General features: G+C 40.6%; 1 protein-coding gene across 1 annotated transcript in view; it reads left to right on the top strand.

Annotated features, from left to right (window-relative positions):
• The window catches only part of LOC148867657 (uncharacterized), a 61614-nt gene that overhangs the window by 30723 nt on the left and 3160 nt on the right, over positions 1-27731 (top strand). The window contains exons 5-10 of the mRNA XM_088978381.1: positions 312-418; positions 14269-14401; positions 25433-25549; positions 25679-25770; positions 27397-27463; positions 27644-27722. Of these exons, the coding sequence (XP_088834507.1) occupies positions 312-418; positions 14269-14401; positions 25433-25549; positions 25679-25770; positions 27397-27463; positions 27644-27722 (595 nt within the window). The remainder of the gene's footprint in view (positions 1-311; positions 419-14268; positions 14402-25432; positions 25550-25678; positions 25771-27396; positions 27464-27643; positions 27723-27731) is intronic.

Here is a 27731-nt window from a genome sequence, read left to right on the forward strand (position 1 = left end):
ACAAGAACATCCATGTATGCATGCATATTCACCATATGCCTTTGAAGTTGGATATTCCTATGCACCTTCATATTACAACTTTATTTAATGTGATGATCATATGCATACAATAAAAGCCAGGACAATTCAGGGACAGTGGCAATTGCTTTATTTTCATGTGTCTATAAATATACTATGCATTAGTTTGATGAATAGTACAGTGAAGATATTGCAATTGTCGGATGTTTTTGCAATATGGATTGTTTGTGCAGCTTTTGAGGTTCATAATAAAATTGCTTGTGCAATTTTAATTGTGTTTCTATATTCTACAGAGGATATCAATTGGTTACTTATTAGCAGCAATTTCTGAAATTTGGCTTGTGATCGATATCATAGTGGATTCAGTCGTGGCTTTTGTGAAGAAATACTACATGCAATGGTTGGTAATGTTTATTATTCAATTTATTCTCCATAAGTTATTGCCACACATGAAGAAAATCAATATAATCGACTTTTGACTGCTTGGCGTATTTATGTTACTTAATTTTGAGGATGTTTCTATCTTTTTTGTATATTTAGTAGTGGCATAATGGTACTTTTACTAACTTATGTAACCTAACATGTAAATAAAATACAGACAGCTAATGGGTGCAAATTCTTCTGTTCTCTTTTAGTCCTTTACATGCTCTCTCTTTCTGTATTCTTTTATTATTCTACTCTCACTTTTTTTAATATATTATTCTTTTTTATTATTTCAAGTTGGTATCAGAGCTCTTTTCTTGGGGTGATTGAGCTATTGCTCTGCTCTTCTTCATCAAGTGCATGGAATAGAACCATTTGCCCTTTACCACTTGAATCACCCAACATTTGGATTTTTCTTTTCAGATTTTTTGCAGCTTTCTACCTCGGTATGACTGCCTAGAGAGGTTCTGGAATGCCAGGAAAATCAGTTTTGGTTTTTTGAATTGGTGAAACTTAGTGAGAGGAGATGAGCCTATTTTTCCACTAAGAATATTGAGGTGAAACTTAGTGTTGGACATTTATGGACTGCTAGAATCAAGCAGTGATTGATTCTGGGAGATATCAAGTTTTTCTATAGTAATTTTTATGATCCTTTTTTAGTGCCATCTATAGTGAGTGTATTTGGAAGCTGGCTGCTTGGTATCTGTTAAAAGACTGTTTATAAGTTGTTTTCTTTGTTTTTTTATTTTCTGATTAGTGTTGCAGGGGTACTATTATAATTCCCCTCTCTTTATGTTATGTTATGGTCGCCCTAATATAAATACCAAAAGGCTGGTGCCGCCAGCTACAGTTTTGCTCTCAGATCTCTCTTTTTCTCTTCTCTCTTCCTCTCTTCTATCTTCTATTCACTTCCGCTTCTGGACAAGATGGTATCAGAGCAGGCCCATTTGATCTGAAAGGAGATTGAAAAAGCTCTCCTTTGTCTTCTCCCTTATCTTGCTGCTGATTTTTTTTTTCCTGAAGAACCAAGGTAGATTTTTGAACTGATCTCAGAAGCTTCTTTCTTCCTTTTTTTTTTTTTATATTTTTCCTGATCGTGTATCAGGACAGAACCAAAAAAGGGGAATAAATCAACTGACGTGAGGTGATCAGCACCTGTACCTTCCTTTTTTGTAGGATCAAGTGATCCTTGTGGTGGTTGTAGGTCAGAGGTGACCTATATGTGCTGTGACAGCAGCTTTGTGGAGTGTTTGTAGGTCAGAGATGACCTGTGTGTGCTGTGACAGCAGTTCAGTGGGTAGTTTGTAGGTCAGTGATGACCTGTAGGTGCTGTAACAGCGGTAAAACGATTTTTTTCGGGTGATTGAAGGACTGTGGTTGAACTAAAAGGTGGCTGCCTGTAGTTTCCTTTTTTCTAGGTGCTGTAGTTTCCTGTTTGTAGGTCAGTGCGTGAAAGGGAAAACAGGTTGAACAGGTCGGACTGTACTTTTTCTAGTTTCCTTTTGGAGCTCTTTTGAGTGTGATCTAAACCAGTTATCATGAATAGTGAAGATTCAGCCACGTTAGTGTTTCCTCAATGCAGAATGGACTGAGTGGGGGTATGGATTTATCCTTCCCTATGGCTGCCATACCTCTTGATGGTCTCAATTACTTAGAATGGTCGAAGGGGATCAGGTTATATATTACTACAAGGGGAAAGATAAGATATATAAATGGAAGAATTAAAGAACCTAATTCTGGGAGTGCTGAGCATGATAGATGGAACCAAGAAAACAACATGGTAATGTCATGGCTCTTAGTGTCTATGCAACCTTAGGTGAGAAGAAATTTTATGTGGGCTGAAACAACTTATGAGATTTGGGAATAAGCAAAGTCAATCTATTCTGATTGCGACACTATGCAAAAATCTATCAATTACAGGCAGAATCCTCTACTTGCAAACAGGGGGAGAGGAGTCTCTCTGTGTACTACTCAAACTTGTCTTCCATTTGGAAAGAGTTGAATCACTATCAGAGTATAGATTGGAAGTGTGATGGAGATGCCAAAGCATATAAGTCTCTTGTTTCACAGCAGAGAGTCTTTGCCTTCCTCCTTGGCCCAAACCCTATGTATGAATCCATTAGAGTACAGATCCTTGGAAGCAAGGATCTCCCATCTGTCCAAGAGGTATATGCTCTAGTACAATCCGAAGAAAGAAGAAATCTGATGAATAATTATGGGGGAGATGCAGTTGTGTTGGCAGCAAAAGGAAGTGTTGTTACAAGTGGGGGAAATCCCTTTAAGAAGGGAGATTCTCAAAAAAAGGTGGATGACAAAGAAAAATTATGGTGCACCCATTGCCAGAAGTCTCGACACACTCGTGACACATGTTGGGACCTCCATGGGAAGCCAAAATGGGCTTAGGAATTGAGTAAAAAACAAGGTTCAGATCTGAATAAGAAGTTAGGACAACAAGGTTCAAGAAAATTCACTACAACAAACATGGCTACTCAGGAGAACCATCCCTCAACTACTATTGCAGTTCAGACATACACCTCTGGTTCTGACCCTAGGGAGGATATCATTAATTCCTTCCGTGACCATTTAGAACTTTATGGTAGGGCAATTCGCCAGATGGATGCTCCTCTTCCATCAACTTCATATGCATCTGCATTAGATAATTCTGCCACAGCTCTCCATGTATCGTCTCGTTCCTCCGACTCTCCTTGGATAATTGATTATGGAGCGTCAAAACATATGATCAGTAAGTCTACTTACTTCCAGACCTATCATGTCCTCTCTAGAAGAGACAAAGTGAGACTGACTGATGGTTCATTCTCTACCATAGCTGGCCAAGGAACCATTTCTCTTCCTTTTGGCCCTACCTTTCTAATATTTTACATGTTCCACAATTCCCTATTAATTTGTTTTTTGTTAGTAGTATAACCAATTCTTTAAACTATTCAGTAACTTTCTTCCCTTCTTGTAGAGGAAATGGTTGACTAGCTTGTGGTCCCATCTGCTCACATGTTCTTTCTTGTATATAGTACTGTTAGACTTTTTTTTCTAGTGTTTCTAGTGATAGGGACATTCCTGTCATTGTACCTCTTAATGTTGAAGACCTATTTTAAATATCATTTGGGGTGGTAGACTAAGCTAGCCAAACCCTTCATTCTCTTCTATTCTCTCTTCTTCTTCTCTTCTCTTCATTTCTGGTTTACTTTTCTTACTAAACAGGTCTGAACCCTTTGGTTTCAGACAACTTGGTATCAGAGCAGGCCTAAACCTGGCTTGGGCTCTCATGTAGGTGTTGTCCAGCCGACTACATGAGAGTTGTTCTAGGGCTGGAAGCTTCAGCTTGAGTTGCCTGGTTCTTGGAGGTCATTGGAGATCGAAAGAAGGTGCCCAAGATTCAAATCTCTTGGGAGAGCTGTCCGGTGACCAAGAAGAACCGGAGAAAACAAGTTGGTTTCTGATTTAGAGCTTAAATCAGAGATTGAGAGTGGCGCCCAGTAATTTCTGGGTTGTTTTTATTTTTCTGGACTGTTAAAGTGTCCAAAATTTCTATGAAGTTAGTACAGCTATTCGGCTGTTCTTTTGACTGCTTTAGCCCAGAAATTTCTGGGTTTTTTTCATATTTTTTGGACACTCAAGTGGCTGAAATATCTCTGGAATTAGTACTGCTGGTTGTTTTTTTCTCTTGGACTGTTTAGGGCTCCTGTACAGACTGTTTTCTGGGCTGTATTATTTTTTGACAGTGTTATCTCCTCTACTTCCCACCTGGTGTTTGTAAAAAGGTCTCTGAAGTTTTCTGCTTCCTTTGGGTGCTGTTTGGACAGTACCTTGAATTTCTATTTAGAAAAGGAGTTTGGACAGTTCTGTACTCTTCATTCAATGATTACTCTGTCCACTTTAGCATGGAAATGACTGGAAATGAGAACAAACCAAATGGAGGACTTGTGGGAGCTGTAAACTCTACTGATAACAGTTCATTTCAGATTACTACTGTCAAGTTTGATGGAACAAACTATTTGGAATGGGCCCTGTCAGCCGTGATGGCCATAGGAGGGAGGGAAAAATTGGGGTATGTGATGGAAGACACAAAGAAACCAGCACAGGAGGACCCTTCCCTTGCTAAATGGGTTCAAGAAAATTATTTGGTTATGACTTGGTTACGCAACTCCATGCAGCTTCATATCAGTAGAAACTATCTTTGGGCAAAGACAACTAAGGAGATTTGGGACAATATGAAAGAAACCTATTCTCAGCCCCTTAATGGTGCTAGAGCCTATGAACTGAAAATGGAGGTGAATAATCTTAAATAGGGGGAGAAACCTGTGTTAGTTTATTTCTCCACCTTGAAATCATTGTGGTATGAGATTGATCATCTTGAGACTATGGAGTGGGAGAGCCAAAAGGATGCTGCCACATTCAGGAAATTGGTTGAGAAAAATAGTGTTTGAATTCCTAGTTGGGCTAAACTCTGACTATGACATTGTAAGACAACAACTCCTTACTAGAGATAGTATCTCTTTATCTCAAGCCTACTCTTTGGTACATAATGAGGAAAGTAGAAGGAAGGTTATGATGCAAATCCCATCTATGGAATCAGCTTTAGTAGCTATAAAGCCAAAGATTAGAGGTGATAAGGAGAGGGATGTAAAGAATGATGGAAAGAGGGATGTGTTTTGTGACTACTGTAAGAAGCCAAAACATACTAAGGACACTTGTTGGAAGCTTCATCCTTAGCTAAGTCCAGAAAGACTATAGCCACAGGAGCTTCATCCACAGGAGCTCCATCCACTCCCAACACTAGATCCAGTCCTCTTGATGCAGTGGCTGCTGTTAGGGCTGCTTTATCTCAGCTGGAGAGTGAAGTTGGTTGCTTTGGACAGTCTCATTCTACTCCCACCTCTGCTTTTCCTCAATCAGGTACAAGGGCCTCTGCCTATAATGCCTCTACCCCAAGTAACACTAGCCATTTTTGGATTATTGATTCAGGTGCATCTTATCATATGACCGACTTATCTTCATTATTTCATACCTATTGCTAGACCTGTTCATGGGCCGGGCCGGGCCAGGCTTTTACTTTACATAAACAGGATTTTGTTAGGCCTGAGCCCGAGCCCGGCCCAACCAATGGGCCTACAACTTGGGCCCGAGCCTGGCCCTGATAAAAAGCACAAAGCTCGGGCCCGAGCCCAAAACATGAGAATGAGTCTATAGAGAAGATTGATTCTGGAAATTGTTCAACAGGGTTTTGATCAAACCTAGGCCAGACTCTCCACCTAACAAATTTATTCTCTTTGTCCTTGCTTTTCTGGCCTAGAAAGACCCCATTGAACTTGGACAAAGGACAAGCTCGATTTTTCTTTTATTTTTTTTGGGTGAACAAGAACTGAATTAAACACAAAGAAAAATAAAACAATTACAATCTACTAGGCTTAGTGGCTTACTAATTACTAAACCAAACTACTACAAGGGGCTTTTAGTAAACCACGACGAGCCAACACGTGCGCTACTCTGTTACTTGACCACTTGATGTAATACAACAAAATGGCAAAGAGGACTCACCGTCGGTGACTGTGTTCGCTTGTGCTGAGTTCGTAGTGAGCTAAGATTTTGACAGTGAAAAGTGAAGTCAATTTGCATCAAAGAGAGAGAAAGAGGACTCACCACTGCCGCCTCGCCGGTGCCTGAGTTTGCGTCTGAGATTTGAGAGAGAAGTGAGAACTGAGAAGGGGAATGAGAGAGAGAGAGAGGACTCATGCCGGTCTACCGGAGTTTACTGGTTGCGCCGGTGAGTGTTCGCCGGTTCTATGTTTGCTTGAGAGTGTGAGGTTGTGAGTCACTGTGAAAACTAAGAAGTTCGGCTAACTGACTTTGACAAGAAAGAGATGAATGAAAAGAGGGGTTAGGATATTAGGGTTTTTTTATTTAACATATAGGTTAGGGCGGGCCGGGCTTTTTTAAAAAATTCTGAGACCGGCCTGCAACATAGTCGGGCTCAGACTTTTAGGCCCGAGGTCAAGCCCGCAAGCTCAAATGTGTGTTCAAGCCCGCCCGGGGGCCAAGCCGGCCCATCGGGCTACTCGGCTCATGAACAGGTCTACCTATTGCTTGTCTTCTGGCAAAGACAAAGTGTCTATTGTTGATGGCTCTCTTGTCCTTATTTCAGGCAAGGGAGACATCAATGTCTCTGATGCTATTTACTTATCCTCAGTTTTGTATGTTCCTAAACTAAGCACTAATATGCTTTCTATCAGTAGTATCACTAAACACTAGAACTATTATGTAACCTTTTTCCCTGATCATTGTGTTTTTTAGAATCTGGCTACAAGGAAGGTGATTGGGACTGGCCGTGAGACGAATGGGATCTACTTGCTTGAACATCCACCTGGGAAGAGGAAAGAAGATGAGAAGTCTTTTGTGTCACAGTCTGTGAGTCAGATTATGCTTTGACATAACCGATTGGGTCATCTTTCTTTTGGGTCTTTAAGGAGTCTTTTTCCTAATTTGTTTGAGTCAATCCAAGTGTCCAGTTTGAAGTGTGAGAGTTGTGAGTTGGCAAGGCATTGTAGATCAACTTATTTACAATGTAATAAAAGAAGCTCTGTTCTTTTTCAAATTGTGCATACTGATGTTTGGGGGCCTTATCATATTTCTGCTATGGGTGGGTACAAAACATTTCTATTGTTTGTTGATGACCACTCTCGGTTTTCATGGGTGTACCTCATGCGCTCTCGGGATGAGGTTCCCACCTTGACTCGCATTTTTCATCAAATGATCCTAACTCATTATGGGGTTAAAATAAAAAATCTTAGATTTGATAATGCCAAAGAATGTTTTGCAAAACCCCTGTCCTCTTATCTCCTTGAACATGGAGTGATTCATCAGAGCACTTGTCCTCATACACCTCAGCAAAATGGTGTAGCTGAGAGGAAAAACAGACACATCCTTGAAGTTGCAAGAAGCATCATGTTGAGTACTAATGTTCCTATTCGTTTCTAGGGGGATGTCATTCTTACTGTTGTTTATCTCATTAACAGGATTCCTTCACGATTATTGGACATGAAAGCTCCTTTTAACTTGTTGTATCCTGATAAGGAGTAGTTCTTTGCTCTTCCCAAAACCTTTGGTTGCACTTGTTTTGTCTAAATCCTCGGGCCTACCCGTTCAAAATTTGATCCTAAGGCTGCCAAATGTGTTTTCCTAGGGTATGCACAAAATCAAAAGGGGTATTGTTGCTATGACCCTGTCTCAAGAACCAAATTTGTATCTATGGATGTCACCTTCTTTGAAGATGTCCCTTATTACCCTAGGGTTTCACCTCGGGGGGGGAGTGGTGAGTAGGGTGTGTTTGCTCAAGATGTTCCTAATAAAGGCTGAGATGGATGCCCTTGTAAAGAATGATACTTGGGAACTGGTTGGTCAACCAAGAGAGAAGAAGCCTATTGGGTGTAGGTGGATATTCACAGTGAAGTATAATGTTGATGATACAGTTGAAAGGTATAAAGCTAGACTAGTGGCTAAGGGATATACTCAAACCTATGGTATTGGTTACTTGGAGACCTTTGCACCAGTTGCAAAAATGAATACCATCAGGGTTTTACTGTCTCTTGCTGCTAACTTCTCTTGGCCTCTGTTTCAGATGGATGTTAAGAATGCATTTCTAAATGGTGACTTGCAGGAGGAGGTGTATATGGAGTTACCTCCTGGTTTCTATGGTGTAAGAAAGTTTGCAAGTTGAAGAAAGCTTTGTATGGTCTAAAACAATCTCCAAGGGCATGGTTTGATAGATTCAGACTTGCTTTGGAAAGATTTGGCTATGTTCAATCCAAATCTGACCACACTCTGCTCTTTAAGAAGAAAGAATCTACTTTGACTCTCCTAGCTATGTATGTGGATGACATTGTGGTAATAGGAAGTGATATTTGATGAGATTAACTCTCTTAAGCAACTGCTGAATGAAGAATTTGAAGTAAAGGACCTGGGTGAGTTGAGGTATTTCCTTGGAATAGAAGTGGCAAGATCTAAGCATGGCATTTTTGTTTCCTAGAGGAAGTATGTTCTTGATCTCTTGGAAGAGAGAGGAAAACTAGGAGCTAAACCTGCTAATACTCCCATTGAGCAAAATCATAAGATTAATGTAGAGGATGGTGAGTCTCTAAAAGATAAAGGTATGTATCAACGACTTGTAGGAATATGTCTGACTCGCCCCAACATTTCGTATGTTGTAAGTGTTGTTAGTCAGTACATGCACTCTCCCAAGACCTCACACCTCCTTGTTGTTGAGAGAATTTTAGCCTACTTGAAGAGGTGTCCAAGCCAAGGTATACTTTTTAAAAATAGTGGCCATATGAAGATTGAAGTATATATTGATGCAGATTGGGCAGGTTGTATTGATGATAGGAGATCTACTTTTGGGTATTGTGCCTTTGTTGGAGGAAATTTAGTTTCAGGGAGTAGCAAGAAGCAAAATGTTGTTGCTCGGTCCAGTGTTGAAGCTGAATACAGATCTACGGCTAATGGTGTTGCTGAAATATTATGGCTGAAGTCTCCTTACAGAATTGGGAATTGAGTTTGAGAGACCCTTGATGTTGTATTGTGATAATCAGGCGGCCATTAACATTGCTCACAACCCAATACAGTATGATAGAACCAAACACATTGAAGTCTCCTTATGTTGCCACTAATATGCAGCTTGCCAATGTTTTCACCAAGGCAGTCAACAAAATCAAACTTGAGTCAGATTTAAGCAAGTTGGGAATGATCAATATATTTTCCCAACTTGAGGGGGAGTGTAGAGAAAATGGTTGACCAGCTTGTGGTCCCACCTGCTCACATGTTCTTTCTTGTATATAGTATTGTTAGACCTTTTTTTCTATTGTTTCTAGTGACGGGGGCATTCCTATCATTGTACCTCTTAATGTTGAAGACCTATTTTAAATATCATTTGGGGTAGCAAACTAAGCTAGCCAAACCCATCATTCTCTTCTATTCTCTCTTCCTCTTCTCCTCTTTTCTTCTCTTTTCTTCTCTCTTCTCTACTCTTCATTTCTGGTTTACTTTTCTTACTAAATAGGTCTGAACCCTCTTGGTTTCAGACAACTCTTCTTATTGTGTGATTCAGGATTTGGCATTGGGGAAGATGATTGGTAGAGGGCGTATGGTGGATGGTGTCTACTTGTTGGAGAATAAGGCTGGTCTTGCAATCACAGAGTCTAAGAGTCAGTCTAGTAAGAGTCAAGCCTATTTATGGCACAGTTGTCTTGGTCATTTATCCTTTGATTCCTTAAAAATTGTGTTTCCAGAGTTGTTTAAGCCAGTGTTAGTGTCAGAGTTGATATGTCAAACTTATCAGTTGAGTAAACATTGTAGAACTCATTTTTCTTCAAAGAATAATAAATCTGAATTTCCTTTTCATGTTGTTTATTCTGGTGTTCGGGGCCCAGTTACCTTACCATTCGAAAGTGGCTACAAGTATTTTATTACCTTTATTGATGACTATTCTAGGTACACATGGGTATATCCCATGCGAACTAGGGATGAAGTACAAAAAATTATCCAATATTTCCAAAGAATGATTTTCACTCAATTTCAAACCGAAATCCAAATCTTCCAATCCGATAATGCCAAAGAATACTTTCATAATGATCTCACAGAGTCCTTTGCTTCATGTGGATCACTCCACCGTAGCTTCTGTGCCCGAACACCACAACAAAATGGTGTTGCTAAAGGAAAGAACCACCATCTTCTTGAAGTAGCTCGGGGATTATTGATTCATATGAATGTCCCCAAACGTTTTTGGCTTGAAGCTATCCTTTGTGCTACTTATCTCATTAACCGCATGCCCTCTCGATGGTTAGAGTACAAAGCCCCACATCAGATTCTGTTTCCCAAGGCTCCTCTAGTCTATTCCTCTTCGTGTTATTGGTTGTCATGGCTTTGTTCAAAACCTGTCACCCCCTCATGGGAAATTGGATCCTTGTGCTATTCCTTGCATCTTCTTGGGGTACCCTATAAATCAGAAGGGGTACCAGTTCTTTAATCCCATCTCTCGAAAATAACATGTTTCTATGGATGTCTCCTTCTTTGAGAGTGAACCTTTCTTTCCTGTTTCTCCTCAGGGGGAATGTAGGCATGAGGACAAATAGGTTCAAAATTCTCCTCTGCTTCGGATTCAGCTCCCTCCTCTACCTGATCCTCCTCCCTTTTGTATTTTTTGTCGTTGTCACAAAGGCCAACCATGTTCAAGAGCTGTGGAGCATCTAGAAGTTGTACCACCAATGCCATCAAATTCTTCGGGGACAGATCCTACCCAACCAGGTACCTTAGTTCCCATTGATATTTCTGACCCTATTGCTATTGATACCTCCAGTGCTGATGATCTTGACCTTCCTATTGCTCATTGGAAGGGTGTTAGGTCTTGCACCACTAAGCACCCTTTTTCCCATTTTGTTTCCTATGAAAACATTTCACCTTCCTTTCGGGTATTCCTCTCTTCCATTGACAGTGTTCCAATTCCTACTCCTAAGAATGTGGCAGAAGCCCTCTCGGTGCTTGAATGGACAGATGCAATGAAGGAAGAAATTAATGCATTACATAAAAATGGTACATGGGAATTGGTGGATCTTCTTGAGGGAAAAGAACTAATTGGATGTAAATGGGTGTTTACAGTGAAACATAGGGCTAATGACACAGTGGGAAGGTATAAACTCGTCTAGTGGCAAAAGGATTCATTTAAGTATATGGGATGGATTATGCAAAAACTTTTGCACCAATTGCTAAGATGAACTCCATTAGGGTTCTTTTCTCTTTAGCTACTAACTTCGATTAGGACCTTCAGCAACTGGATATCAAGAATGCATTTCTAAATGGTAGGGCTGCAAGTTGGGCCGGGTTAGGTCGGGCTGAGGCCAACCCTAGCCCAACCCTAACCCTAACCCAACCTAACCTTCAACTTGACCAACCTAACCCTAGCCCTAACCCTAACTAAATTCCTTCAACCCTAACCTAACCCAAACCAACCCAACCCGAAGTCAATTTCGGGTTGGGCCCAATCCAACCTTCTTCCCATCCTTCAAAACCTCATAGAATTTCTCGATTTTAGATCTTAACTCAACTTTCACTACATATATTAATCCTATATTTCATTAGTATTTGTTTGTTGATGTTTTTTTTTTGTTCTTTTGGTACAAAATTCAGAAAAACAAGTGTTAGAAATGACTATAATTTATTATGAGTTATGACTTACGATAGATCTTTCTTGGGTGGCAAACAACATAGAGGAGATGAAGAATAAAATTTTCGAAAAAACATAAAATAATGTTATTAGGGCTTTAGTCTTTCTGATTAGGATTGAGTGAAGTGATTATCTGAAAAGAAATACATGATACTATGTGGTGGGGGCTATACAAATATCATGCATCTAAACAAATCAATGTATATTATATATTTACATACATGTATTATAGAGTTGGGTTCAGGTTGGGTCAGGTTGGCTAAGGGGTCAACCATAACCCAACCCGAAGTAAAGTCAGGCTCATGAATTTCAACCCTAACCCTAACCCAAACATCAACCCAACTCAAACCAGCCCAACTTTTTCATGTTGGGCTCGGGCCAACCCGGCCCAAGTTGCAGCCTTACTAAATGGTGATCTTGAAGAAGTGTACATGGTACAACCCCATGGTTTCTGGGCTCAAGGTAATGAACAAAAGGTATGTACGTTGAAAAAGTCATTATATGGCCTGAAACAATCACCAAGAACTTGGTTCAGCATATTCCAGGTAGTTGTACAACAAAAAGGCTACAAGCAATGTCAATCTGATCATACATTGTTTGTGAAAAGAGGGGAAGGGAAAATTGCAGCCCTAATAGTGTATGTTGATGATATAATTATCACTAGTGATTGGAAAGATAAAATTCAAAGATTGAAGGGCTTTCTTGCTACTTAGTTTGAGGTGAAAGATCTAGGTTCTTTGAAATACTTCCCCGGAATTGAAATTGCCCGCTCACAAAAGGGTATCTTCATTTTTCAGAGAAAGTTTATCCTAGATCTGCTACAAGATATAGGAAAATTGGGAGTGAAACCTGTCAATTCTCCTATTGATGCTAATCACAAATTAAGTGATTGTCTAGGTGAATTCATTAAAGATGTGAAACAATTTCAGAGGCTTGTAGGAAGATTGCTATATCTCTCCATGACTTGGCCAGACATTGCTTATGCAGTGGGTGTTTTTAGTCAATTCATGCATACCCCTGAGACCACCTACCTTGAAGCAGCTGAAAGAATTATTAGATATTTTAAGAAATTCTCTGGTGCAGGTTTATTGTTCCAAAAGCACAGGCATTTGAAGGTTGAAGTGTATACTAATTGAAATTGGGTAGGATCACTGAATGATGGGAAGTCTACCAGCGGCTACTGTACCTTTGTGGGAGGAAACCTAGTCACATGGAGAAGCAAAAAGCAGAATGTGGTGGCTAGGTCTAGTGCTGAAGCTGAATATAGAGCAATGTCTCATGGAGTGGCTGAAATAATGTGGCTGAAAAATCTGTTGAGTGAGCTAAGATTTATGGTTGATGGACCTATGACTTTATATTGTGACAACAAGGCAGCCATAAACATTGCTGCTAACCTAGTACTGCATGATAGAACCAAGAACATTGAGGTAGACGGGCATTTTATCAGAGAAAAGATTGTCAAAGGGGAAGTGTGCACCCCCTATGTCAGTGCAACATGATTGGACTAAGCATATTGAGGTAGATCACCATTTTATTAGGAAAAAGTTTACTTGGAGGAGAAGCATGCTTACCATTTGTCAAATTAGATAAACAAATAACTGATATATTCACCAAGGCTGTTGCAAAACAACAATTTGAAGTTAAATTGTGCAATCTGGGAATGAATCTTTGCTCAGATTGAGAGGGAGAGTAGAGAAAAATGTTATAATCTACTGTTGACTGCTGGAGCTATTTTTGACATTTAAGTTTGATGTATTTCTGTTTTGTTTCCTTTTTACTTATGAGGGGCATGATAGTTTTTACTGCTTTATGTAATGTGACATATAAATAAAAGGGTCATTTACTTAGACACCCCCAATAGTTTAATGCATTATTAAAACCTAACTTACAGTTTGTGTATTACTAAAACACCCCTATAGTTCGCAACTGCTTTACTTAATTGACCTTTCGTCAGGAAATGTTTGTATTTTCATTTGGGAATGGTCATGGAACCTCTTAAAACGAGTAGAAAATGTGAAGGGGCATAGGGGTGTCTTAGTAGTATGCAAACTAGAGTAGGTTTTAGTAAGTATGTGAAACTATAGGGGGTGTCTATGTAAACCATCATCATCATCCAAGCCTTATCCCAATGGGTGTCCATGTAAATGGCCCTAAATAAAATAGATGCAGCCAATGGCTGCATATTCTTCTCTTCTCCTTTACATCAGTTTCTTTCTTTTCTTCTTCTACCATTTTATTCTCTTTCTCACTTATTCTTTTAATATTTTGTCTTTTATATTCCATGTCTACATATTCTAGGAATTCAGATACAGAAATTATGAAAAAATATTCTGAACTGATGTATTAAGATCTTTATGTTAATTGGCATTTTCAAGTAATGTGTATGGGAATTCTCATTTGTTAGCGGTAAGAAAGCTCAGTTCTAATACAAATTTTAGTTGCACAATTTAATGAAGGCATGTAAGAGTTAATGGTGGTCTAGTGAATCTATTCTATGTATATATAGAACTTTTTCTAGTAATCTTAATAATTGGACCATTCTATTAAATATTTTATTTAATGTTATGGAGTACTAATTTTGGCTTGTCTCATTGTCTGTCAAGGTTGGTTGCTATCTTACTATGCTCGTTGTACATGGGCTTACTATATGGGCTTTATGTTCCTAGTTGGGATTTTGAAGCTCAAAGTATGAATTCCACCTTATCAATGCCAATTTATGGCTCTGGTTCTCAAATTGTAAGTTGAAAGCTGAACGTTTTGAAATCATTGATAAACAAATTTGGAGTTAATGTCTTTCCTAGTGCCAGTGGGTACCTATGTTGAAAAGCACTAGCAGTCTACATCACTCTAAAATCTGAACTGAACTTCTTGTAATTATTCTGTACTTTTGCATTGTCAATTTAAGGTCATTAGACTGCAACAATTATTTATAGTAATTTTCTTGGACTAAATGTTTCTGTTCATCAAATTAATCATATAAACATTTTTGGCATCAAATTAATCAGTTTGGATTGGCTTAGGTTGAGATCAACTTTAGCCCAACCCAATGTGTTAAAACTTCAACCTTAATCCTAACCCAACCCAATCTTCAACCTGAGTTTTACAACTCAATAATGAGATTGTGTTGGATTTGGCGAAATCAACTGACATATAGCTTCCTTTGTTGCTAGCCCTTCTTGAACTTGGTCAATCTTGGACGTCCGTGTTAACACGCTTCTTTGGCATGCCTTGGTTTATTACAATATTTCATATTGTCTTTTTCATTTCAGCTAGATCACTTTTCTTCATACTCCCCTTAGGATCATTACCAGAAGAACCACTAGATGAGACCGGCTTAGATTAATCACTAGAACCTTTCTTGGCACTCTTCCATTCTTAACTTTTTACCAGTGTAGACCTTACTCAACCTAGGAAACTTCTTTTTGCCTAAAATCTGATACCAAACTTTCATACTTGAAATTCAGACCAGCAAGGAATAGGAGAGATTTTAAGGGATTATAATGGGCCAGACTTAAAATTCCAACCCAATTGATCATGGGGACTCTACAAAAGCTGAGATTATAGCAACATTGCAAGGAATAAATTCACAATAACACTTAATTACAGAAACCTAGAAGGGAAAAGTGATTATAGACTGATCAGATAGCTCAAAAAAAAAAAAATAGAAGCGACTCCTTGGCAGTTGGCATTATAGAAGGACCATGAGAGAAAAGGACTAAACTACCCTTTACATTTAAACCTCTAGGTCACTACATTTAACTTCTTCATTGTTTTGATTAATCATGTATTATGAGATGTAGGCCTTGATTCATGAATATTGATTATTGATAAAAAAAAATTCAAGAATGCTGATTCTTGATTCTGCCTTTCATTGATGGGAATATGTGTTGATTATCCATTCATTGATGCTTATTGTGGTGAAGCTAAATACAGGTCTTTCTTTGAGCTGTTGCTTTATTTCTTTCCTTCTCATTGGGTATTTAGATTTGTATTTTCTTGCAGTTCTAAAGAAACAAATCAATGGTTACTGGGGGGGGGGATTTCAACATCATAAGATTCTCTCAAGAGAGCTATAATCCCAATCAATCCATCCCGAAAAGCGTGAGAAAATTTAACTCATTTATTAATAATCATGCTTTGAGAGACCCTGTCCCTTAGGCATGCTAGGTTCACTTGGTCTAATTTTTGAGATAACCCCACCTGTTCCAAACTTGATAGGTTTCTGTTTTCTATGGAGTGGGAGCATCATTGGAGCAACCTATTGAGTATTGCCCTACCAAGACCCATGAAACCCTTTCTATGGCACCTAAACCTTCTAAGTTTGAAACATGTGGCTTACCCATCCTTCATTCATCTCTAACCTGAAGTCTTGGTGGGAGGAGGACATTAGAGGCAAATGGGAAGGTTTTAGGTTATTGAAGAAACTTCAGAGGACCAAGGCGGCTTTGAGAGCATGGAACAAGGAGGTCTTCAGTTATCTAGATGCAGAGAAATCCAGAATTTTAAGTCAAATTGAGGAATTGGATGTAAAGGAAGGTGAAGAGGATGTGTCTGAAAGGAATTAAAGAAGGAATTGGAAGAAACTTTCAGGAAGAGATCCATTAGAGATAGAAGTCGAGATATAAATGGATCAAGGAAGGTGATAGGAACACAAGATTTTTCCATCAAGTAGCAAACAACAAGAAGAAGAAAAATATAATCACAAGATTGATGAAAAACAGGGTAGAGGTAACTGATTAGGAGGCAATAGCAAGAATTATGGTGGATCACTTTAAAGGATTATATGGAACATCCCCACTAGCAAGAGAGCAAGTAAAAAGACTTAAATGGCCAGTGTTGGATAGGGATCTATCTGTATTCCTAGAGAGACTTTGAGGAATCAAAAGTGAGGGAAACGGTTTTTTGGATAGATGTACCCAAAGTTTCGGGCCCTAATGGATTTACAATGGGTTTTTTCCAAAGTGCCTGGGAAGTGATAAAAGGAGACTTAATGAGGGTTTGGGGGAACTATTTGAAAGAGGAACTATCAATGTTGGAGCAAATGCCATGTCTGTGACCCTCATCCCAAAATCAATTGAAGTAATGACTCCTAAGGACTTTCAGCCCATCAGTTTAGTTGGGAGTATGTATAAAATAATCACTAAGGTGCTCTCCCTAAGATTAAAGAAGGTATTGCTAGCAATAATATCTCAAAATCAAGGAGCTTTCATTGAGGAGAGGCAAATAGCTGATCAAATTTTGATAGCTCATAAAATTGTGGAGGAGATGAGAAGAGCAAAGAGAAAAGGTTGGATCCTAGATGTGCAAAACCAACTTGGAAAAGACATATGATTATGTGGATTGGATTTTTTTTTTTAGAATTATCTTCAGAGAATTGCAGATTTGGAATGAGGTGGAGAAAATGGATTAAAGGATGCTTTCAGACCTATTACTGTCCCATTTTGGTGAACGTCTCTGCTAAAGAATTTTTTCCAGCTAGAAGAAGGCTAACCTTTATTATTCACTATTATAGCTGTTGTCTTGAGCTGATTGATAGGAAAAGCCAACAGTTTGGGCTTAATAAAGGGATGGAGGGAAGTGAGGAATCATGTGGTTGTGTCACATTTGCTCTTTGCAGATGACACCAATATCTTTGGGCAAGATAATGGGGAAACTAGGGTTAGGAATCTCCATCTTCTACAATTCTTTGAGAGAATTACCAATTTAAAAGTTAATTTGGGTAAGAGTTTTATTGTGGGAATTATTTTGGAGGAGGTGGTAAGGAAGTATGCAGAAATTATGGGATGTGACTTAGCTCATTGGCCTATTATATGCTTGGGTCTGCCTCATGGGGGGATCCTAAATCATTGGCTTTTTGGAGCCCAGTAGTAGAAATATTCTCTAGAAAATTGGTTATGTGGATGAAAAAAATACATATCCCTAGGGAGCAAAATAACTTTAATCAAATCCACTTGTAGTAATTTCCCATTTACTACCTACCAGTTTTTAGAATCCCATGCAAGATTGTGTTAAGATTTGAAAAAAGATAATGAGGAATTTTCTGTGGGAACCAGGGGAAGCAAAAAAAAGGGCTATTTAGTTAATTGGAATTTGGTTAGTAGGAGGAAAGAAGAGAGGCTTGGAGGAGAGATTTTTTGTGGGAACCAAGGGAAGCAAAAAAAGACCACTTAGTTAATTGGAATTTGATTGATAGGACACTCATATAGTTTCTACTAAGAGAATCCTTTGCTACTTGAAGGGAACTCTAGAAAAAGGTATTTTGTTTGCTAATCATAGGCACAGGAGGATAAAAGCACACAGTAAATGGGCAGGCTGTATTGATGATATTAAATCTACTTCTGGACATAACACTATTATTGTTGCTTTGTTGGTTCTTCAACTTAAGTTCAGTATAGGGCTATGGCCCATGGGGTGTTAAAATTGTTATGTCTTAGATCATCTCTGGGTGAGTTGGGCATTGTTCATGTTAAACTCATGTTGTTATACTATGATAATTAGGCAACTATTAATATAGCCCATAATTTGGTCCAACATGACATGACAAAGCATATTGAGGTACATAGACATTTTATACTAGCAAAGTAGCCTCTGGAGAAGTTTGTCTACCCTTTATTGCCTCTAAAGAACATCTAGCGGTCTTCACTAAAGGAGTTCCCAAGTCTAAGTTACAGAATCATGTAAGCAAGCTGGGCATGTTTGTTGTCTATGCTCAACTTGAATGAGAGTATTAAATTCTACTTGTGAGACAGTGAATATACATTCAAGGGCATTGATGTGCATGATGAGGCTTTTAGTAAATAACAAAATGGATGCCTCGCATCATATCGAGAAATGGAACATTGCGAGGCTGAAGAAAAGCTTGCTCGCAAGAGCGATAATCAAATATGGAAAAGATGCCCTTCAAATTGAGCCTTGCAAGACTAGAATGACCTCACTTCACGAGGCCATACTAATCCAACCTCGCGAGCCAAGACCTATATCGTGAGGTTGAACTGATTTTACTTTGTAATTAGCAAGAAAACTGATTTTGCTTTGCAAAGCTATACTAATTCCACCTCATGAGACTGAACTGTTTTTGCCTCGCAAGGCCATGCCAATCCGGCCTCACGAGGCACCCAAAACCAAGTCAGAAGTGTGGTAAGTTACTCCAAAGGCTGTGGAGATGGATGTATTGGAGATCTTCTTACATAGTGGTTGAGTATGACCTATCGTTGCACTTGGGTCCCTCTCAACTGCAAGCATTGGCCCAAAAAATTGATGGGTTCATGAGGTTGAAGACATTGGTTCAAGTAGTTCTCAAGAGGGGAGAAAGTTCAGTGATTTGTCTCCACATAATGATAAAAGAGTTATGTTTCTTCCCCTAGGACAATTCTGATGATATTTCATAGTCTTCTTCCAGTAAATGGAGTTCTGAGGGGAAGGTCCAAGTCTTGATGCAACCTTTAGAAAGCACAAGGCACCCAATGGAAGCCCTGCTAAGGAGGCCAGTTTTATTGGCAACCAAAGCTTGCATCAAGAAATTCCTTTCCAAATTCAAGAAGCCTAGTTTGTAGGAAATCATTTTGTAGTACATAAATTTTGGAATCCTATCATCCAATCCACTCCCCATATAGGTTGGAGGCATGGATGATGACGATGATGATCATCCAATCTACTGGCAGAAGGAAACCCAACCAGGCCTGGAATTAACATCTCATCCTTGGCATTAACATCATCATCCTCAATGATTGTGCAATTGGCACTGTAGTCTTCAGAAATGAGAAACTTGAAGAACCCAAAACAGGTTGAATAAAAGGGATGCTAGAGTATTCTGATAAATCCCGCTGATGTTCTGTCACCGGTCCTCCTGAAATGGATGAGAGGTAGAAGACGAGAGAGAAGAGAGAGAGAGAGAGAGAGAGAGAGAAATCTCAATGATTCATTCACTGCCCTTCATGTATTCGTTCATTGGCCTATATAGTAAATGGCCAGCTAACAACCTGTAACCGATTCTGAGCATTTTCAGTCTATGATTACTTTTCAGTACGTGGGCGTCGGGTGTAAACGAATGTAATGGGTGGTGCCACCCGCGTGATTCGTGTGGTGTTCTGGACTGACGCATGGGCCTGTTGGGCCTGACTTGCTCTGCTTGGGTCTTCTCCACTAGGCCTTACATTCCCATCTCCTTCGAGAATGACCTTGTCCTCAAGGTTGAGGGTGGGCAACTGCTTTTGAAGTTGGTTATAATGCTCCCATGTGGCATCCTCTTGAGGCAAGCCACACCATATAACTAGAGCCTTCTTAAGGACCTTACTGCCCTTGCGAACCCAACAAAAATCTTTGATCACCAGTGGCTCGAACACCACTTCCCCTGCCTCTGTGAATTGTGGAAGGGTGGGGCCGATAACATCGGTGGAAGCCAAGCATGGCTTCAGAAGACTGACATGGAAGACGGGGTGCAGCTGGCACTCGGTAGGCAAGTGGAGACAATAGGCCACAAGCCCAATTCGCTCTGCCACCTGAAATGGGCCAAAGTATCTGGGAGATAGTTTATGGGATGCCCTCTTCACCAGAGAGGCCTGTCTATACAGTTGGAGCCGTAGGTAAACCCAATCCCCAACTAAGAACTCTAATTCCCGATGCTTCTTGTCATAGGCTAATTTTAGTCGTTGATGGGCTTGTTGTAAGTGGAATTTGAGGAGCTTGAGTGTACTGTCTCTCGCCTGTAATTGTGTCTCCACCTCGGCTACCAGCGAAGTGCCTGGCTCATACGGCAGAATGGAAGGAGATTCGTAACCGTACAACACCTTAAAGGGAGTCGTTCCAGCGGAAACCTGGAACATAGTATTATACCAATATTCAGCCCAGGGCAGCCAGCCACTGGGCCCACTGTTTGGGCCTATCACCCACAAAACATCTCAGGTATGTCTCCAAGCAACGGTTGACGACTTTGGACTGCCCGTTTGTCTGAGGATGGTAGCTGGTAGAATGCAACATCTGGACCCCTTGAGTGGTGAAGTATGCCTTCCAGAAAGCACTCATGAAGAGGGGATCCCGATCTGTTAAAATGGACTGTGGTGTCCTGTGGAGTTTGGCTACCTCATGGATGTAAGCCTGGGCCACTGTGGTTGCTGAGTAAGGTCGGGAGAGGCTTATAAAGTGAGCATATTTACTTAGTCAGTCCACCACCACCAGCACCACTGATTTCCCATGGGACATGGGTAACCCAACTATAAAGTCCATAGTGACTTCTTCCCACACCCTCTCCGGAATGGGTAGAGGTTGCAGAAATCCAGCTGGAGTCTGTGTGCTATATTTCTGCTGCTGGCAGATAGTACATCGGGCTACAAACTCTTTCACCATCCATTTCATACCTTTCCAGTAATAGTGGGCTGCCAGGCGTTTATAGGTGCGGAAAGCTCCAGAGTGTCCCCCTTGGGCCAAGTTATGGAAGAGTCGAAGCAGCTCTTGATGATATTTGGATTCTCCCAATACCAACACATGACCCTTGTAGAAGAGAATCCTGTTCTGGACTGTGTATCTTGGGGCCTGTGCAGAATCCTCAAGGATCTGGGCCCGAATTTGGGTTAAATGGGGATCATCCTGGGCTTCCTGCTTCAATTGGGTAGACAGTGGATAATTCAGCCGTGACAAGCCCATCAAGTGAAAGTCACCAGCTCTGGAGAGTGCATCTGCCACAGCATTAGAGGCCACAGACTTGTATTCGATAGCAAAATCGAACCCCATTAACTTGTAGGCCCACTTATGCTGATCCGGGTCCAAAACTTGCTGCTCCAACAGGTGCTTAATGCTGCGGTGGTCCGTCCTGACAGTAAACCTTCGGCCCAGAAGATATGATCTCCATCTTTGAACTACCAAAGCAATGGCCATGAGCTCCTTCTCATAGGTGGACTTAGCTTGAGCCTGTGGAGAAAGAGCCTTGCTGTAATAGGCCAAGGGCCGGCCTTGCTGCATCAGAACTGCACCGATTCCTTTACCTGAGGCGTCAGCCTCCACTATGAACTCCAAATCAAAATTTGGGAGCGCCAGTGTAGGTGGAGTTGTTACGGCTTCCTTGAGTGCCTGAAAGGCTTCTTCAGCTTGTTGGTCCCACACAAATGAGTGCTTCTTCAACAGTCATGTGAGGGGAGCGGCAAGAACCCAATATCCTTTAATGAACTGGCGGTAGTAACCTGTTAACCCAAGGAACCCCTTGAGAGCCCGTGGAGAGCTGGGTCAGGCCCATGAAACCATGCAATTAATCTTCTCTGGGTCTGTGTAAACCTGTCCTCCAGAAATGATATGCCCCAAGTAGCTGATCTGGGTCTGTCCAAACAAGGACTTTGAGGGTTTGGCAAACAATTGGTGTTGTCGTAGTAGGTTTAACACGCACTGCAAGTGATCCAAATGGGAAGCCCAACATGAACTGTAAACAAGTATGTCATCGACGAACAATAGGACAAATAGGCACAGATAAGGCTTGAAAATCCCATTCATGAGCCTCTGGAATGAAGAGGGGACATTGGTCAGCCCAAAGGGCATCACTAGGAACTCAAAATGCCCGTCTGAGGTCCTGAACACAGTTTTGTGAACGTCCTCGGGGTGGACCCGGATCTGATGGTATGGGGTACCTGTCCTTGGCCGTGTTGTGGTTCAAGGCTCTATATTCCACACAGAATCTCCAACTTCCATCCTTCTTTCTTACCAAAATTACTGGGGAGGAAAAGGGGCTTCTGTTGGGCTGGATAAAACCTTTGTCTAACAGCTCTGTCACCATACGCTCTACTTCTACTCTTTGGTAATGAGGGTAGCGGTAGGGTCTGATGTTGGTGAGTGGGTCTCCGGATTGGATAGGAATCCAGTGGTCATGGGCTCGAGTGGGTGGTAATGAAGTGGGTTCTTGGAAAATGTCGGAGTAGGACTGAAGCAAAAGTTGGAGCTGTTGGGCTTGGCTTGGGGATGGGCTAGTGTTTCCTGTGAGTGGAGTGGGCCCAGTGGGCATGGAACCCATGCTCATCAGTAATGGGAGTCTTGTTGACGGGTCTTGAGAACCACCTCCAAACTGTCAGTGGTTATGGGTTGGGCCTTAATCCCTTTTAACGTGTAGGAATTCCCCTCATAATTAAACTGCATGGTCAAGTCAGCCCAGTTACACACTACAGGGCCCAACAACTGTAGCCATTGTATGCCCAAGACAACATCTGCCCCAGTGAATTCTAACGGATGTAGTTCCACCTTAAATTGGTACCCCTGAATCTTCAATTCTACTGACTTGCACCTACCATCACAAGAGATTTGGTGGCCATTAGCTACATTAACTGCAAACGGAGAGACGGGTTCTATCATAAACCCAAGTTGTTTGGCTAGACGAGGAGTAATAAAATTCAGAGAGCTTCCACTGTCAATCAAGACAGCCACTCTCTTCCCTGAGATCAGCCCTTGTACTCGCATGGTCCTTGGGGCCTGGTAACCAGCTAGGGCCTGAAGGGATATAACACAGTATTCTATCTCTGGTATCACCTCCATCTGCTGAACCCTCGGATCACCGATTTGGGTTTCATAATCATCTTGTCCTCCTTCTACTTGTAGAAGATATACCTGCTGGGCCTTGCACTTGTGGCCTGGGACGAATTTTTCGTCGCAATTATAGCAGAGGCCTTTCTCCCTATAGGCCTGCATTTCCGTCCATGATAGTTTCCAGTAAGGGACGGTGATAGCTCCAGTCTTTCTGTTCGGTGGAGCTGGTAAGGGTACCAGCTTGGGAGTAATAGGGGTTGGAAGTAGAGGCCCAGGTTTCGAATCCGCCTTGGGATAGGGTCCTTTCTGAGTCAAGCCCGCCTGAGGCCCATTAGACCTCCCCAATTTCTTAAGCTGGTCCAGTCTCTCCTCTTGAAGTTTGGCCAATCCCACTGCTGCCATCAGGGTGGTCGGCTGCATGGCATTCACCCCTATGCGGATGTATTCCCTTAAGCCCCCTATAAAGCATCCCACCAGTGTGGCCTCCGGCCAACCGTGAACCCAGATGGCCAACCGTTCGAATTCATTCTGATACTCCCTCACTGTCCCCGTCTGCCTCACCTGGGAGAGAGACTCGTTGAAATTTTCATAAGCAAAAGGACCGAACCTCACACGTAAGGCTTCGGTAAGGTCTAACCAGGTGGTTTGAGGGTGGGTTTTACGGTACCATTGGTACCACATGGTAGCTTCACCATCCATGTGTATGGCAGCAATGGAGACCCTCTGATCTGCTGGGGTCTCATGGAATTCAAAGTAGCGTTCGGCCCGATAAATCCAAGGAATGGGATCATCACCTGAGTACAGAGGAAAATCGATCTTGGCAGCCTTGACTGGAAATGCTCCTCCTCGCCTAACGCCACTGCTGCTAGACCCTTCAACCTCCGTGGATCTGGGAGCTGGTGACATTCGTTTGAACTGGCCTACCAGTGCTGAGAGGGTCTCCTTGATTTCTCTCAGTTCATTGGTGGTCTGTCGAACTTCTCCTTCTATGTGGTCAATCCTCTCTTCTGCAGACGAGGCCCTGGTGGTTGGCATCATAGCAAGGCTCTGATACCAATTGATAAATCCCGCTGCTGTTCTGTCACCGGCGAGCTGATTCAAGGGAGCTCGCCCTCCTGAAATGGACGAGAGGTAGAAGACGAGAGAGAGAGAGAGAGAGAGAGAGAGAGAGAGAGAGAGAGAGAGAGGAAGAGAAATCTCAATGATTCATTCACTGCCCTTCATGCATTCGTTCATTGGGCATCGGGTGTAAACGAATGTAATGGGTGGTGCCACCCGCGTGATCCGTGTGGTGTTCTGGACTGACACATGGGCCTGTTGTGCCTGACTTGCTCTGCCTGGGTCTTCTCCTCCACTGGGCCTAACATATTCCCACCTCCATGGCTACTTCCGTACTTTCCTCATTCAGTTCTGCAACAAAGGGCCTCTCTGAAGTGGTTTCAAAATCATCCTCACCACTCATGAAGCCCCCTTGGATTTATAACTATTGTCACTACTGTGACTGCTAAAGCTACTTCTATTGCTTTGCTTATCACCAATGTTTTTCTGTAGCAGTTTTGATATCAACATTAGAAGGCAGAGCTCAGATACCTGGTGAGCTGGATAGGGAGACCTTAAGATGCAGTGGTTGTTGCAGTTGGGACACTTCCACTAGGTAATGGGGCTGCGTGTGTTGTACAACACAGTCTCATCAAATGGGCAATTTAGTAATTTTATTTTTATTGTTAACCTCAATGGTGATGAAGTCATTCAGAGGGAACCTAGAAGTAGCTCAATAGGTGATAGAATGAGAGAAAGTAGACTAAGATGGGCTGGTTATTTGCATAGAAGACCATCAACAGCACCCATAAGAAGTAATTTGTTGCAAGTTGAAGGGGCGAAGGGCAAGGGGTAGACCAAAAAGGACATGGGTAGAAGTGGTAAGAAATAATTTAAGCACCAATAGTTTAGCAATGAACATGGGTTTAAACAGAAGATTGGCAAAACAGGATTCATGTAGGTGAACCAATATGGTTAGGATAATGCTTGGATGATGATGATGATGATGACCTTCATTGTTAACCTCATTAACTGTCGGGTAAAGTGATGGAATCCAAAAGTTCGGAAGGGCGGGGGACACCAAGTGTCATGATCCCTAAATACAGGGTGGGTGTCTGTAATTTAGCTTAAAGAATACTCATCCTGAGTGAAGTTTGAATATGCATTCCAACATATTTATCTTTGTCGGCATGAAATTTTTCATCTTATTATCTGGACGACTCTGGTAATTAGGTGAATTGTGGAGTGAGGGGTAGTCTTGAACCTCCCTGCAATGCAGTTGGCATGGTTGATCGAATTTTACTTGGTGAAAAGCATCTCTATCAGCATCCTGTATACAGAAGAACAAAGGTAATTCCCTCCTATTGGTGTATTTTCTTGATAAGCACTGTTGTTTGCATTCATCAACATCTATACAATAGCCTCCTATTGAAGAATATGTTTTCTCTGAACCTTGATCCACTTTTTTTCTTACTGCAGGAATGCAGTGTTAATTCTCCTGACTATGGACCCCTTCCATCAAATTCACCTGTGTGGTGTCTTGCTCCATTTGATCCAGAAGGCATCTTAAGGTCAGTTAACTTCAAAATGCATTCCTTTGCATGATACCCCTATCTTATGTTAATGTATGTAAACTTAATTATTTATATATATATATATATATATATATATATATATAATGTACATTTTTGTACACCTATATAACATATATATCTCTGCTCACCTTATGTGTAAAAACAGCAAGAAGCAAATTAATTGCATCCTGATGTTTCAAAGACAATTTTTCTTGTCAAAATTAATATTATAATTATTTATTCTCCTAAATATTTTTTCCCTTTAGGAGAATGATACTTTAGATATCATATTATTTATTAGTATATTAACAGAAGCTTGTGTCACAATTTCGCCTGCAAAATAAATATCATTGAATTTTATTATTTATAACATTCTTTCATCTTTCTTCTCTTCAAATTCTGCACACCCTTTCTCTACACCTTTCATATTGGATAATTAATTTTAGTGTATAATTTTTCAAAAAAGAAAAAGATCATGAGGTCCTCTAAATGGCACATGGAAGGCTTAAATAGTGTATACCAATGTTTTAAAATGTCAAGGTGTGACATGAGGTGTAAACCAGAATGCAAGAGGCATAAGCCTTCTGAGCATAAATTTTTAATTAATAAATAATTAAAATAATAGCAAATAAATAGAAAAAGGAAGTCCCCCCAAATAAAAGAAAATTTGGAACAAACTAAAAAAATTGTGGTTGTAATTTCAAATAAAAAAAAACTGATATTTAAGCATGTCAGTAGCCAGAATGCTTAAATGTCAATTATCAAATTCAATTAGGCAAATGATTGATGGTAATTGTTAGAGAATAAAACCTATTCAAGGACCTCACTTAACAGTTTAAGATTTTAGGTTGAATGGTTCTTTGAGATGGTATCAGAGCCACTTTGAGCAAGTGGTCCAGTGTTCGATTCTCATCACCCTCATTATAATTAATTAAGTTTCAGCACGAGGTAAGGGTGCGCCTGTGCTGTCCACGCTTCAAGCCCAATGGGCTTTCGTGTGAGGGGGCACGTTAGAGAATAAAACCTATTCAAGGACCTCGCTTAACAGCTTAAGCTTTTAGGTTGAATGGTTCTTTGAGAGTAATATTATCATATAATGATGTCCAAATGTGTCAATTTAACAAATAAGTAGGTTTTTTGTCAAATTACAGATTAAAATACAACTATCAGTTATGATTGGATCTTATCGGGTCAGACCCAATACTCCTGATTACAGAGCCTATAGGGTCTAGCTTGGAACTGGTTATTCATGTTTACTTATCAGATTGGGTCCTGATCTACCCTCACCAGTGCCAGACCTCACTGATTGACGGCACTATTCCCATGTCTAGGTGATATATCGAAAAAAGCATAGGTGTAGGCCAGAAACATGTGGAAATAGGAAGAAAAGGAAAATAATTATTTGTCATCTAGATTTGGAGGCAATGCTAGAAAAATGTTGTGTTGCATTTCTGGGGAACAAGCTGGTGATCACCGTTTAAATGCTTTCTTTGGATAGGTACTGTTTTAATAGGAACTAATTTTAATTTCTGTTGTTCAAGTCTCTCTTTTTCCAGTATTTAGCCATGCTTTCTCGTTCAATGGTTTCATTTGGCTACTAATTTGTCTATTCTGAATTTTTAGTTCACTGATGGCTTCTGTCACATGTTTTGTTGGATTGCATTATGCACACATTGTTGTGCATTGCAAGGTATGATATTCTTTGTGTTTGATTATGTTTTTTAAGCTATAACATTATTTTGTAGTGTCTTAAATATAGTTTATTAGATTCTTATGTTTTAACTTGATTTAGTATTTTCATTATTTGGTTTATGTATTATTGTTTCCATTTTTAATTGTTTTTAGCTCATCTTATGTTTCTTTGCTATAGAGCCACAAGCGAAGGATCTTTTTGTGGTCCATGTTTTCTTTGCCATTATTACTCTCAGGATTTGTCATGAAGGAATTAGGTATACTGT

The sequence above is a fragment of the Nelumbo lutea genome, chromosome 3 (genome assembly GCF_056320005.1).
Source record: "Nelumbo lutea isolate HS-2025 chromosome 3, American lotus-T2T, whole genome shotgun sequence".
NCBI lineage: Eukaryota > Viridiplantae > Streptophyta > Magnoliopsida > Proteales > Nelumbonaceae > Nelumbo > Nelumbo lutea.